The 15,484-nt window shown below is 40.1% G+C and overlaps 1 protein-coding gene across 3 annotated transcripts in view; it reads right to left on the reverse strand.

Moving 5' to 3' along the window:
• FLI1 (Fli-1 proto-oncogene, ETS transcription factor) overlaps nt 1-15,484 on the reverse strand; it is a 90,838-nt gene that overhangs the window by 21,744 nt on the left and 53,610 nt on the right. For all 3 annotated transcript variants that reach the window (XM_039361573.1, XM_039361572.1, XM_039361575.1), the window contains 3 exons: nt 11,748-11,959; nt 5,451-5,608; nt 812-1,015 (listed from right to left, as the gene is read on the reverse strand). In XM_039361573.1, the coding sequence (XP_039217507.1) occupies nt 812-1,015; nt 5,451-5,608; nt 11,748-11,959 (574 nt within the window). The remainder of the gene's footprint in view (nt 1-811; nt 1,016-5,450; nt 5,609-11,747; nt 11,960-15,484) is intronic.

Here is a 15,484-nt window from a genome sequence, read left to right on the forward strand (position 1 = left end):
TAAAGAGCTTCTCAATCACACTTAGAAAAAGGTGGAAAAAAAGGTAGCTACTTTGGCGATGCTACACGTTCAGCACACAATCTTATCAACTAGGCTTGATTTGGACCTGCAATCTTCCTGGTAGCATCTCAAAACAGCCAGTTTGTTGGCTCTGTTTGTTGATATTTCCTTTTGGTGTCACCCATCCCCTTTTGCCTAAGTCTCCTTTCTTTGACTTTCCACAGCTCTCCACTTCAGTTGCCAACCTATGACTTCACTTCCCATATCTGGTATCCATCAGGTAGTTGGTGACTCCAGAACAATTCCTGATCATGCTGGCTTTCAGTTTAGCACCAGATGGCCCCATGCTGGAGAAGGCTGTGATACCAACCTCTTCCAGAACAAAACTGGATATGGAAAGAGGTTTTCACATTACCACAAACAACCAGCCTGACACTAGATCAGTCAATTACTAAAAGAGAGAGAGAGAGAGAGAGAGAGAGAGAGAGAGAGATAGATATGAAAACTGTTTTTCTTACTCAACGGAACGGCTCTTAGCTCCTTACATTGCATGAGTAGACAAAAATAAAGCTTGAAAATGTGAGTTTCACCGATGGCATCATAAACTGGGTTTGCATTTGATACCCAGCAATTAGATTTTTTTTTTAGATTTTCATTTTTATTTTGCAATGATTTCTTTATTACAATGAAGCTTGGAAGGTTGTTCTCAGAGTTTCTTCCACAGCCAATGGAAAGAAATACAAGGCAAGCACGTCAGCCATTGAACATGTTGGACATAAGGTTAGCAAGGGTGAATAAAGTGGTCACTTACTTTCCCTGAGGTAACTGAGATGAGACAGCAGGACTTCTGTGTTGTAGAGAGAAGTGATCCGGAGGAAATCCTCCTTGTTCATCTTGCATAGTTCTTTGCCGTCCATGTTCTGGAAGAGGTTGGTATCAATCTCCATTAAGCCATATTCTTTAATAGCCCAGTCTAGCCACTGACGCACATGATCCTGACTCCACAATGTGGGATCTATCAGAAGAAATCAGAGAGGTGGAAGGATGAAAGAAGTTACATGATTGATGGCCAATACTCTGTCAAGAAAGAGTGGTTAGAATGCGGTACAGTGGCGCAGTAGTTAGAATGCAGTACAGCAGGCTAATTTTGCCAACTGCCAGCAGTTCAAGTCTCACCAACTTAAGGTTGACTTAGCCTTCCATCCTTCTGAGGTCAGTAAAATGAGGACCCAGATTGTTGGGAGGCAATATACTGACTCTGTAAACTGCTTAGAGAGGGCAGTAAAGCACCCTGAAGCAGTATATGAGTCTAAGTGCTATTGCTATTTTCTTGTATCTCTTTTTCCAGTTTCATTCTTACTGGGGAGGAACGGTTAAGTGAAATATTACAGGATAGAGACATGTAACTTAACTGGGCCATGGACAGGGTTAATGAGCGATTTGTGGTCTCCAACTGCTTTTCTGTCCTTGTGGTTGCTGTTGCAATCTTGAGAGTCCCCTTCAACTGTGCTAACTTTTGCGACATTTCTGGAAACTGTGGCAATACATTTTTCTAACATATCTCCCAAAACCCGTCTTCCTATTTCCCCTCCCACAAATCTCCAGAAAATCCCAACTCTGGCCTATTTCAACAAAATCTCATCCAATCTGGCTTACACATTCCCCAAGTTTAATGAGGGGGAGGGGGGACGTGATAGCAGTGTTCCAGTATCTCAGGGGCTGCCACAAAGAAGAGGGAGTCAAGCTCTTCTCCAAGGTGCCTGAAGGCAGGACAAGAAGCGACGGATGGAAACTCATCAAGGAGAGAAGCAACCTAGAACTAAGGAGAAACTTCCTGACAGTGAGAACAATTAACCAGTGGAACAACCTGCTTCCAGAATCCTCCAACATTGGAATTTGGACTAGATGACCTCCAAAGTCCCTTTCAATATCATCATCATCATCATCATCATCATTATTATTATTATTATTATTATTATTATTATTATTATTATTATTACTACTACTACTACTACTATTAAAAACACGTACTATCAAATGGAATAGTGCAGAATTGGCATCTCTACCCTTGACTAATAATCACAATTGGGACCAGAAATTCTATTGTTAGCCAAGGTGGTGGTTAATGAGTCCCATCCAGTTTTACCACCTCTCTTCCCCACAGTTGTTAAGTGGATCACTGCAATTGTTCAATGAATCATGCAGCTGTTATGTGAATCCAGCTTTCCCTATTGATTTTGCTTGTCGGAGGCCAACTGGGAAGTTGGCAAAGAGCAATCCCATGACCTTGGGATGCTGCAACTGTCATAAATACATCCTGGTTGCCAAGCATCCAGATTTTGATCATGTGACTCATTGGGATGTTGCAACAGTTATTAGCACAAATACCGGTTGTAAGTCACATTTTTCAGTGCTGTTGTAACTTCCTATCGTTGCTCAATGAATAGTTGTTAAGTCGAGGACTCTCTGTAAGTCCTAAATACCAAAAGCATCATCCTATTAGTAAGCCTTTTTGGCTTACTTCATTACTTACTGCTGGCCCATTCACAAAAAAACTTTTGTTTTTTCAATCCCCATTCTCCAAAGACTATATGCTTTGCTTTGTTTTCCTCCTGATAACTGATCTAACTAGGGATTTCCAAGCTGTGTTGTCCAAATTGTTTGAACCTTTGCTCAGCCCCTTCCAAATTTTGCACAGATGGTTATTGCAATTTTTTGGGGAGCACTGTTTATTCGCATGTTCCAGAAAGTAGTAAATTCTCTGCAGAATGACCTCCCTGCTCAGACAAGTTTGCTTTATAAGTCTGAGTCATATTTCCAGGCTCAACTGCCTGACAAAAAAACACACTTTTATTCCCACCCACTCACCCTTTCGTTTTGCAACTCTTGAGGCCTGCAAAGTCAATACAGATGGACTAAGGATGAATATACAGAATTGGGTTCATGACTGCATATTAGGTCCTGGGGGAGAATTGCTATAAATGGTAGTGATTTAAGAACGGGACAATTATACGGATGAGGGTTGTATAAAAAAATGGGAGGTAAGGGAGAAAGGTTGCTGCTGGATCATGCCAAAAGTTTTTCTAGGTCATCATTCTGTGGCTGACTCAGCCTTTGGGGACCAAGTACATTATGCTATTATTAGGTCGTCATTACTGGCAAGATCATACAACTGAAAAATGTCTTACTGCTTTCCCTCAAACTCCAATATGTGAAAATTCAGCCAATAGCCAACTTCCAAGTCATTCTAGCTATGAATGATGGGAGTTGAAATCCAACATATTGGAAGAGACTGGAAAAAATCTGGTTGACTCATTGTTCCTGAAGTCCATTATTGTCCACCCCAGTAGTTGCTCTTCAGGATTCTGGTAATCTTTTTAAACGAGCATACATGAAGTTATTTAGCCATTAAGTAAAAGCCATAGGATCATCCCATACATCATAGTGTCCTCCAACAAATGACAAAAATTAAATTGTGTCCTTGGTGTCATCCTAATGATATTGTTGATGATAAGAATTCATTAAACCTGTATGCTACCCATCTCTTGATGATCTGGGAGGTTCATGACAATAAAATAAATTACAATAATATGAATAAAACGTAAAAATTAAAGATGAAAGATGGCCAGCATGATGACACAAAGGGGTCTCACTCTCCTTTCACTGAAGGGCTGGGAGAAGAATCGAGTCTTCACGGCTCCTCTGAACAATAACAGAATGAGGGCCATCTGGGTCCTGAGGAGACCCCATTCCAGAGGGACACTGCTGTAGAGAAGTCACAGAAGTAGCTGAGAGAGGATATTGTTTAATCAAAGCAACCTGAAGAAGGCCAACCATGCAGGATCAAACTGGCCAGGCAGATACTACAGGAAACAATGATCCCTCAAGTAACCAAATTCTGTGCCATGATGATGTCCTAGCATGGCTTTGTCAATGTTACCTCATTCCTGAAAGAGAATTCTAGTTTTGAGTGTTTCAAGCTTGAAACAGAGGTTTTTGAAGTTGAAACAGAGATTTTTTTAAAAAAGTCTCAGAATGACTGAAAAAGATCCTTTTGAACACAAGGCAGCCATGAACTTGAAATGGACAATGTTGACTTTGAGATAGTTCAAATTCAAAATGTTTGCAAACCTCCTATTTCAAAGTAACAGTGAATTTCATTCCTGCTAAAATGCAAATCCCGAAGTCATATGCTTTTTATTACAATGGGATACTTTGTCAAAGCTGATCTATTTCAGAAGAGCCTTTTATGAGCATATAAATAAATGTTTATAAACATTTATGTGGATATTATTTGCCGAGGTCTAGAAAAAAGGTTCCTTAAATAACCTTTTGCCATTCTTTTTGCTTACTGGAAAATATTAGACAATATTTGCTCTCCCACACACATTGCGGATTTTTATATATTCAAAATAGAATATGTGGAGTTTTGTTAAAAAATATTATCTAATATAACTCCTCCCTTAGGAAGGTTTCTACCAGGCTTCATATATTACTTTTTTTTTTTTTTACTGAGTTACTTATCATTAATGTCTGTATTTTTATCTGCATCCTGTGCTATTTTTCTCATGGTTTTTATCAAAAATCCACAGCTCTGCTAAAAAAAGAAAGAGGGAGAGCCAGAACTAAACACAATATATTCTGCACCACAACTCACTTGTCTAGTTTCTTCTCCCTATTAACGATGTCTATTAATTCTTGAAGTTCTAATTTTACTTTCACATACAGCTCAACACTCCTGGAAGAATTTTTTTTCTATGACCAGTAGTAATATTTATTCATTGATTAAATTTATACAGCAGTCTATCCCACACAAGGTGACTCTAGGTGGCATACAACTTCACACAAATAGTGCACAGTTGCTGCAATATGGGACATCATGGATTGTGCACAACCTGGGACTTTCAGTTGCTATTTGTTAAACATTTACTTGATGGGTAAGTCCTATTTGTCCCTACTGAGTTATATTTCTGGCCATGCATGCATAAGATCACACTATTAGTAATTTGTAGTAATGTCTATGGAGGTTCTCAGTCATCCAGGTCACAGTTGTCCCAAAGCTGCTTTTTCATGAGGCAACTGGACTTTCTTGGTTTTTTTTCTTTGAAGACATTTCACTTCTCATCCAAGAAGCTTCTTCAGCTCTGACTGCATCATAGGGAAAGGGAAAGATTTATACTCCTTACAGACAGCTGGTCATTTGCCTTCTTTTAGACCAGTCCAGTTGAAAAATCAACTTTGGAACAATTCATAGTAAGGTCTATATCTCCACGCTGTAGATGAATCTGCTACCCATTTCTGAAGACTCAACTCTTGATGATGTGAAGAATCCTCTCTCCTCCTGTTGGTTTGTATGCTTGATTTTTTGGGGAAGAATTCATACCAATTTCAAGACCAAATTTCAGTAAGGGTGAAAATATTCAAAAGAAAAGGAGGTGGTGGCATCTTACCTGCTGGAACAATGACTCTTCTCTCATTGGTGGTCATGTTGGGAGGGGGAGGTCCGTTCTTCTCATCTATGTAGGTACCATAATTCAAAGGGTTGGATTCTGGACCAGCACCAACCAGTTTGTTGCATTTGTTAACACTGCAATCCACTGGAGATTCCCTGAAATATAAACACAGTTGACAGTACAATATTAACCCAGCTTTGCTTTTTGATTTGGGATCCTTTTGCCAGCTACAAATTAAAGCCAGAGGAATGTATTTATTCATGGTAGAAATACATTTAGTCCTTGACTTACCACCATTTGTTTAGTGACTGTTCAACAGTACCCCAAAAAAGTGTCTTAGGACCGTTTTTCACACTTATGACCATTGCAGTATCCTCAAGGTCACATGATCAAAATTTAGCTGCTTGGCAAAATATTTGCAGTTGTCCTGAAATCAAGTAATCCCCTTTTGCAACCTTCTGACAAGCCAAGTCAATGGGGAAGCCAGATTCACTTAACAGCCCTGTTACTGACTGAACAACTGCAGTGATACACTTAACAATGGTGGCAAGAAAGGCTGTAAAATGGAGCAAAATTCACTTAAAAGCTGTCTTGCTTAGCAACATAGACTTTGGGCTCAGTTGCGGTTATAAGTGAAGGAGTACATGCATAGAAATCATAGTTCCCTGTATCTGTACCAGGGATAGAAAATGTGGTGGTATCAACAGTGGGTAGGGTAATTATAAGAGTTTCTTTAAAGCCATTAGCGGATGATTACTCAACTACATAAATATCTTCCCCTACGTTACTCAACTCACATGCTAAAGTTAGTAAAAGAAGCCCTGCTTATGGTGTCACCTCTGGATCTGAAGATTAAGTGCTCTGAACCTCAGTTCCCTCCATGGATTCACAAGGACTCAAAAGTGAGTTTCCCAAGACCCAGAAACTCATCGACTGGAGCCCACCTCTTTTGGAGATCTAACAACTGGCTGATCTAGACAGACCTGTGTCTGATCCAGCACGGGCATTATTATAGTCGTATACTTTATCCACCAGCACAAGTCAAGATGGCCTTTCGTTTTATTATTTGGGAGATTCAGGCCATCACTATTCAGAAACCTAGGAGAGGTGATTGCAAGGCCCCAAGGATCAGCAACATCTCTCTACAGAGTCACATGTCTACCTCCATTCTAATGTCCATCTGACAGGTCAGTAAAAGACCAGTAGGGAAAAATATCCCAACCGGGCACAGAAGAACCTTAAACTCACAAACAAAGTGCTTTATATATCAACCGGATCAAATGATGAGTTCCATACCTATCAGTACTGGTGGACAGATCAAGGTCTTCTTGCTATGCTTCATCTATGACATTTTCTCTGAATTCATGAAGCATTTCACCTGACACGACTAACAGCCACAAGAAAAACAAGCTTTGAAAGAATCCAGTCCACTCCGTAAACAGAGAAGAAGAACATGCCTGCATGGTTAAATTCCCATCTGCTGAACAAGCCTGGAAGGATTTTCCAACAGAGAACTTTAAATTTGTTTGCTAAGGCACAGAGTCGGAATTATTCTAGCATAGTTATCATGGCTGGGAGATAAACGTTCTGCTGAGATATTCAGAGGCAGACAGTAATTTTTTCCTCATGTCTTTTTGGGGCGAAGGACTGCTTGGAAATGGAAATAAGATGTATAACCTACACATGTTAGAACTTAAGGTTGTCCTATTTCGCCTACTGTTTTTCCAGGCAAGGAACCAAAGGCAGTCTTTAGAGAGGCAAATTGCTGATCATTTTAATGTCCCTGTGACAGGCAGAAAAAGGTTTAAGCAACAGCAGGAGGGAAAAGAGAGAGAGAGAGAGAAAGAGAATTAGAAAAAGAAAGAGAAAGAAAGAGGAAGGAAGGAAGGAAAAACAGAGAGAAAGGAAGGAAGGAAGGAAGGAAGGAAGGAAGGAAGGAAGGAAGGAAGGAAGGAAGGAAGGAAAAACAGAGAGAAAGGAAGGAAGGAAGGAAGGAAGGAAGGAAGGAAGGAAGGAAGGAAGGAAGGAAGGAAGGAAGGAAGGAGAATTAATTTCTCACTGGTGACAGACATTCTTTGTGTCAGGTGTTAAAAACTATAAGGATTTTTGGAGTACAAAATGTTTGGTATCAAGAGGATTATAGTCTTCTTCAAAGCACAATTTGATTGCCAACAAACCAATGTTGACAGACAAGACAGAATGACATTAATTGCTACCAGGTGATAGATAAATGTGTTTAACTCTATCTGGATCTAAGTCAAGCTTTTCCAACTTGGTGCTATCCAGAGATATGGGCTTTGGAACAGTTTTGTGCATTTCTGCATTAAGCAAGAAGTTGGATCAGATAGATAGGTAGATAGATAGATAGATAGATAGATAGATAGATAGATAGATAGATAGATAGATAGATTTTATTGTCACAATGGCACACATTAAAAATGAAATTTACTTGCTTGCTCTCAAAACGTACACATACATAACACACAGTTAAACATACTATATACAACATATGTATAGACCTACACACTTACATATAAGTAACATATAAATATTAATCACAGTTGACCTATGAAGTCCCTTCTAACATGTACTATACCTTACACAAATCCAAGAATTCCTAGCCAGCTTAATTAACCTTGGAAATATTGTCTGAGAATTCTGGAAGTTACAATCAACAGTATGTCTGGAGATGGCCAAGTAGGTAAAATCTGGTCTAGGAGGGACCTGGTTCTAGAGATACTTTTCCATAGTTAATAACCACTGCAGTTCATTGGACTGCTTATTGGAGTATAGAGGTTGAACTACTGGCCTCGGATTGGTGACACCCAGATTCATGTCCCAACAACCATGAACCTTATTGATGATTTGAAGGAAGTCACTCTTTCAGCCCAATTTACTTCATAAGGTTGTTGTTACAAGGGTAAAATGAAGTTTCAATTTGAACAGCTAGGAAGTTTCAATTTAGTACAGCTAGGATGTACTATAATAGGAGGTCTGACAGAAATCAGACTTTGATTTGAAAGTTATCCTCACCCATAAAGGCAGTCTAGACTAAGTCTAATTGAAGATAAAGGTTCACCACAGACCTGAGACCTGCATGGACCAAGAAACTGTCCGTTCATAAAATGTACCCACAAGACCCACAACTCTGATGCATTTCTATTTCAAATACAATCATTTTTTCCTAAAGGTCTATCTACACTGTGCAAATCCCAACCTTCCTTTTGACTTATTTTTCTTTGGGGACAATAAAGCAGAAGCAGCCATTTTAGCTGCACAGTGTGGGGAACACGCCAATGAGGCCCCCCGAGCTGGGGTACAAGGATAGAGATGCAGGCCTACTCATCAGTCCGTTGAAGACTGTTTGGTGGGCAGCCATGAAATATTTTGGAGAAAAGATCTCATGTCAGCCAGGATTAAAGATGGGAATGTCTTTCCAGGTAATATTTGGAAACCACGTTTAACATATAGAACAGGGGTCTCAAACTTGGCATTTTTAAGACTTGTGGACTTCACGGCTGGGTGGGAGGAATTCTGGGAGTTGAAATCTACAAGTCTTAAAGTTGCTAAGTTTGGAGACCCCTGATATAGACAATCAAGAGATAAGCAGATATTTTATCCCAGTAACCCCCCTGCCCTCCAAAAGGAAAGCAAGATAAAGGGAAGGAATTCCACAGATGATAACTAGTTAAGGCCATTTGATATATTACATGTAAAAAACCGCCTCTGATATCAGTATATTGTAGGCACTGTTGCACACTCACACTATGTTTTATGGGCATTCTTAAAATGTCTGCACCAATAAATACAACATATAAAAGATCCTGGTTTTTGAAATAAAGAGTATTCTTCCACCAGCATTAAAACTCAGTGTATCTCAAGAAAGCTTAAAGGATATTTGAGAGCTCGTTAACAAATTAAAAATTGGGGCAATAAAAATAATACCACGAGTTACCACTGAACCATGTTAATTCTAACTCTCAGCATTTCTGTATTTTTGTATTTTGAAATGGAATTAATTGGCATTCAGAGAGAAGGGAAGAGGATTTTGTTATCCTTATTGTTCTTATTCTTATTACCTATGCTTTGCTCCTCCTTTCTAATTGATTTTACACACAGGCTTTCCCCCAGAATCCTGGATGAAGCAAGTTTGGGAGAAAAAAGAAGCAGTACTTGAGGTTAATGGAAAAAATAGAAAAAGAGGGGGAGTGTTTTCTGGAGCCTTCCCAGCTGGCTTGCAGATGTAGGGGGAGAAGAGGCCACCATCACCCCCATATGTGCATCCTATTTTTTTTTGTTTGTTTGTTTCTAAGTCAGGTTCACTGCTCTTTGAAAACAAGGAGTAACCAAAGCGCCTGCATAACACAGACTTCTGCTTTGGAAAGTGTTGGTCAGAAATCAAGTGTCCAGTCTTTCCTGCAGCCCAGGCTAAAATGACCAAAGAAATCTGTGCAGCACAAAGTAGCCAACAGGAACTGGACAGATCCCAGCTTCTGCCCATATTTACAGCAACACCATCTCTGTGATGTTGTACACCATTCACAGGGCAAGATTTGTGTTGGGCGAAGAGGGAAAACTCTATTTTGAGGGGTTCTTGAGGGGTCTTTGAGTTTGGTTGTTTTCTTGCAGATGTTTCATTACCCAAACTAGGTATATCATCAGAGTAGCACTGATGATGTTAAGAGCACCAAGGACTGTACAGTCCTCCACCTCCTCCTCCTCCACCTCCTCCTCCTCCTCCTCCTCCTCTACCCCACTCCCTCCATCACCAATCAGGTTACCTAGTTTGGGTAATGAAACATCTGCAAGCAAACAGCCAAGCTTAGAGAGCACCAAGGAACTCTCATTTCAACCCTGAGCTACAAATATTCTCCTTTATTGGAAACACTATTTAAAAACTAGAACAGGTAAAAGCAAATATTGGTTGTCTTATCAAGGACTGGGGATGGGACAAAGGCAGCATAATGAGGCTACATCCTTTAAAATTATAGCATCTTCATGCTATAGCAAATAGGAACTATAGATGAGCCTGTAGAATCAACAACTATTGTTCTGCCAGAATAATAGTAATGAGGACAGGGATTCCATCACTGCATGTTGATGAAAGGTGATGCTACCAAGATGCTATGTGATCACTCATGGGGAAAAGGCATAAACCAGACGAAAGGTCAAGATGAATTAAGCCACACACATGATGTGGGAGAAATCATGACATAATCTCCTGGTTTTTAGAAAAGCTCATCACACGTATATCTACGATCCCAATATGAACCCAAATCTTAAAAACTGATGGGTTTCTTTTAACCACTTTTTCTTTTTGCTTTCTTTCACCTCCAAACTGGTCCTTTAGAAGAAAATGTAGGAGATGGTTCATGCACTTACATTGGCAGGAGAGAAACGCCGCATCAATGATTCCAACTTTCTACACTATTTAAAATTTTGAAAAAAATGAGGGGGTTCTATGCAATCCTTCATCTCACATAACAGCTACTTTGCACCTTACTCCCGCGTCATAAAAAGGATTTATTCCCTATCGCCTCTCCTGAAATTATGTTGTTTTAAATTAATTTACTCTCACTAATTTCTACATTGGGATCATCACTGCAAAGCCTTTGATCTCAATCTCAGTCCTTCCATTCTCATGACCTGTTCAATCTCCAAAGTCTAACCTTTTAACTAATCAATTAAGCATTTGTCCCAGCTTTCTTGAGGACATCTTTGTACTAACAGTAATAATCCAGTCCAGACCTACATCCAAAAATATTTATCTGCCCCCTAGGTGGGTAATAATTTTAAACTGGTTTGGCTTGCCCAGAATTACATATTGTCCCCATTATGTGCCAGCTATTGTTTTCTGATCTGCCTGTGGCTACTGCTTCTTAATTTTCTCATATCAAGCAGAGATACAGCTTCAATGGGAATAGGTATGTCACAGAAGGTTAAAGAGTAACGAAGGAATGTGTGCATGGTTGCAAATGGAGAAGTCAAGATTCTGATACAATTCTTGGGCCATGGGCTAAAAGTGTCATAAAAGATAAATGCATTAAATGCATATAATATGTAACTTGCCCCCAATCTCGTCATCCTTCCAGGCTTCCCTGTGTCATTAAGCTGTATATATCCACTTAGCTACCATAGAAAGTCTAGTACATCTGAGATACAAAATTTTTACTCCCTCTAGATGGCAGCAAAGTTACAACTATCTGTATATCTTTGCTGCCATCTGGTGGGTGACTGGATATTTGTAGTCCTGATAAGATGTCATGCTGCAGATAGGCACTTGTCCATCCTTACCTGGATCCATTCACATGATCATATTCCCTCTTAACATTGACGCGCACCGGCTGATTGATCCACTCTTGCTGAGGAGGTAAAGGGTTGATCTTGTGTGGTTGACCATAATCCGGGTTCCCTGAGGCTGTCATGTCTGCTTTGGAAAGGTGAGCACCAGCTCCGTAGGTAGAATCAAAGAGTGATTGATCTTCACTCACCACTGAGAGAGCCTCCTAGATATCAACAGGAGAAAGAGAAATTAAAGCAGGTGTTATACCTAGGCTAGACATTCAGCTTATATCTCCTTCTCACAGCTGGCAAAGAGATATCCAGAAAGGCTCGATCTGAAACTGGCATTAACTCCAGAGTTGCAGATTGAATCAGAATCTTTTGTGCTTCCATCTAACCACTGAGCCAAACTTGTGGGTTTTTCACCTTGATCTGAGAAAACTGGAAGAACCTCGAGCAGAAGAGCTGTGGAGAAGAGCACCTCCCTTTGTTTTGGTAACCTGCCAGATTAAGAAGAGCTAAGCCATCCTTCTCCAGATGGTTGCTTTATGGATACATGGTGAAGATAACTCCCTGAATTTGGAGCTGGCAAGTTTTTCATGATGGATGGGGGAAAGTAGCTGAGTTGGAGAGGGGCTGAGCTAAATGTTCTGCTACATGGAAAAAGTAATCAAGTGGACACAACTTTCCCCATCAATCATTTGGAGTGCTATTTTATTCAGCACCACCCATCTGCTGGCGCTTATGGCCAAGGCAACTTGGAAACGTATCATGTGAAAGTCAGCTCCAGTGTGCTGTGTTACACAGGAGGGCCAACAATATTTCAATATCGGCATCTGCACGTTAAAAAAAAAAAAAAAGTCCAGCTACAGACAAATGCTGAGAATGTCTGAAATCCTGGAAAGCTAGCCATGAAGGAGAAGGAATCTTGGGTCAATCAAAGGCAATGCCGGCCAATTTGAAGCTTAAGTCCCACAAACAGAACCTCATTTAAAGGAGAATATTTGTAGCATAGGGTTGAAATGAGGGGTCCTTGGTTGTATTCTTACATATGTTTCATTACCCAAACTAGGCAACACCCTTACACTAGCACTGATGATGTTATCTGGATCCCTCAAAAATCTCATTTATATCCCCCAGTCCTCCAAAACTTGCATTATTGGAATTCAGGTACAAAATGGCTGACTTTTTTTTTTAAATGTGATTTTGCCCCTCAAGTAAAGGTAGAAATGGGGGCAATTTGATCCCCGGAAATCTTCTACTAATACTTCTATTCTTAACAGCTCAACTCTTGTCTCAAATGCCTGAAAACATGGTGCTGGAATCCAGCTATTTTGCCGAGTTTGGGTGTCATGGTTGTGAGTAGCATGGAGATATAGTTGGGTGGGATTAAGAAAAGGGAATGATTGGTTTTCTGAAGCTTTTCACATCCCGTGGACCTGAACTCCCCATAAGCCCCAAAATAAGGACAAATCATGCCTGTGATATGACCAGCAATGTCATTCACAGCCCTTCAGCTGGTTAGGAAAATGAATTAGTCTCTGATCTTTGGATGGTTGCTTCCTGCCTTTAAACAAAGACGGTTAAACTAAGGCTCAGGCTCACACTTCATAATGTTGCCACCACATTGTAATTTTAAAGATGTCAGAAACAGAAGAAATGACAGAAAAGTGAACAGAAATAGCCTTAGTTGCATTTAATGAATTACATTTAATTGGAATTAGAATTATATGCTCATTATATTGAATCAAATGCATTGTTCCTCCTGACACCATCCATTTTTCTACACTAGCTGTACCTAGCAAGCCATTCAAAGGCCGAGTATGTCCTTCATCCCATACAAATTGTATATCTCCTTCTTAAGGTTTCTCAATATATTTTGGACTTAGTTTGTATATCACGACAAACCTGCCATTTTTAAGATGCTGTAAGTCTTGCTAAAAAAGACAGGACATACAAGAAATGTATACAGACAACCCTGTATCAATGCTCAAGTTACTATTGACAGTCCCTAAAGTTAAATTTCCATTATTAACTTTCCTCCAGAATGTGAGCAAATAAATAACTATTTACAAGCATCCATAGAATTCAACAGAAGTCATCATCACGCACATAGGGCTGATCACATTCAACAAAGATGTATCATATATGGAAGAAATAATCATGTTGATCCTCTTTGATAGTACCTCTACAGACATAGAGCTACTATAATATAATTCCCAACGTAGTGTGGTATGATATGGAATGGTATTATGGAATGGTATGGCATAATATATTATATGGTACAGTATGGTGTGGTGTGGTGTGGAGTGGAGTGTGTATGATGTGGTATGGAATTGAAGGGAATGGAATGGAAGAGAATGGAGTAGAGTGGAATGGAGTGGGTGTGGTGTGGTGTGGAGTGGAGTAGTATGGTGTGGTATGGAAGGGAAGGGAATGGAGTGGAGTGGAGTGAAATAGAGTGGTGTGGTGTGGTATGGAGTAGAATGGTATGGTAGGGTATGGTATGGTATGGTGTGCCGTGGCATGGAATGGAAGGGAATGGAATGGTAATGGAGTGGTGTGGTGTGGAGTGCTATGGTATGGTGTGCTATGGTATGGTATGGTGTGGTGTGGTATGGAATGAAAGGGAAGGGAATGGAAGGGAATGTTATGGAATGGAATGGAGTGGAGTGGTGTGGTGTGGAGTAGAATGGTATGGTGTGCTATGGTATGGTATAGTAGTACTATAATATAGTTCCTAAGCATAATCAAAACATGACTACCATGCAACAGAGCAATGGGACTCTTACTTCTACACTACCCAATTGTTGGTCTCTGTCTTTGCCCAACGGTCTCGACTAGACCTGAGACAGATGCCTTGTTTTTTTAATATCTTACATGATGTTGTCCTTGGTAGTAGGCCAGTTTTAGCTTTCCTCGTTTTTATGCTACATTCCTGGCATATCGCTCTGGGCTCTGTCTGTGGCTGAGCCAAGACCCAACCAAGTTTCTGTGCCGACCGACACAGCTCAGTCCTGTGTCTCTTGAGGCCAATTCACGAAACAGAGCACTGGCTTTTATATAAGGGTGACTGGTGGAAGCAAGGCAGGGCGTAGGGAAGAAAAACACCTTCAGACATAACAGAGGTATGGAAAGAATTCCTACAGAAAACAATTTATAAACCTGTTGCGGGCCAAAACATGGAGCAAGGCTTTAATGGCAAGAGTCCAAAGGGTGAGAGCTTTGCCAAATAATTGAAGGTTTAGACTTGAAGCATTGCAAGGAAAATTCATAACATAGGCATTCTACTGCCTAACAACCTTCCTCAAACTAATCTTCACTTGGAAGGTCAGGATGCATCCATAGGGCAGAGGAGGAAGTGTTTTGTGATGCTTTTTTAAAAAGTAATATTATGCCTCTGTCCTCATTTTTTAGGGTACCTAACAGTTTTTCCAAATCTCTTTGAATGTGCTTTTTAATCTCACTTTGGACTGTAAGACAGCTAAGGATGCTATTATGACTGGTTTATTCACACCTCTGCGTTACTCTTGTAGCTTCTTTAGCTGTCTAAAACTCCATCATGGGATGTATTTGCTCAGGAGCTCTTTCCACCCCTCAGGATTTAACTGAGGGGTGGAAAAATCATGGTGATTATCCTTATTAAGAGATAATTGTACAACAAAATAGGATAGGCATATACCCGTCAGACACCTCAAATGTATTAACTGTACACTAATAAACCATATACTGGGGATATATGTAGTTCA

This window comes from Crotalus tigris, unplaced genomic scaffold, assembly GCF_016545835.1.
Source record: "Crotalus tigris isolate CLP2741 ecotype Arizona unplaced genomic scaffold, ASM1654583v1 scf7180000019302.1197242, whole genome shotgun sequence".
NCBI classification, from domain to species: domain Eukaryota; kingdom Metazoa; phylum Chordata; class Lepidosauria; order Squamata; family Viperidae; genus Crotalus; species Crotalus tigris.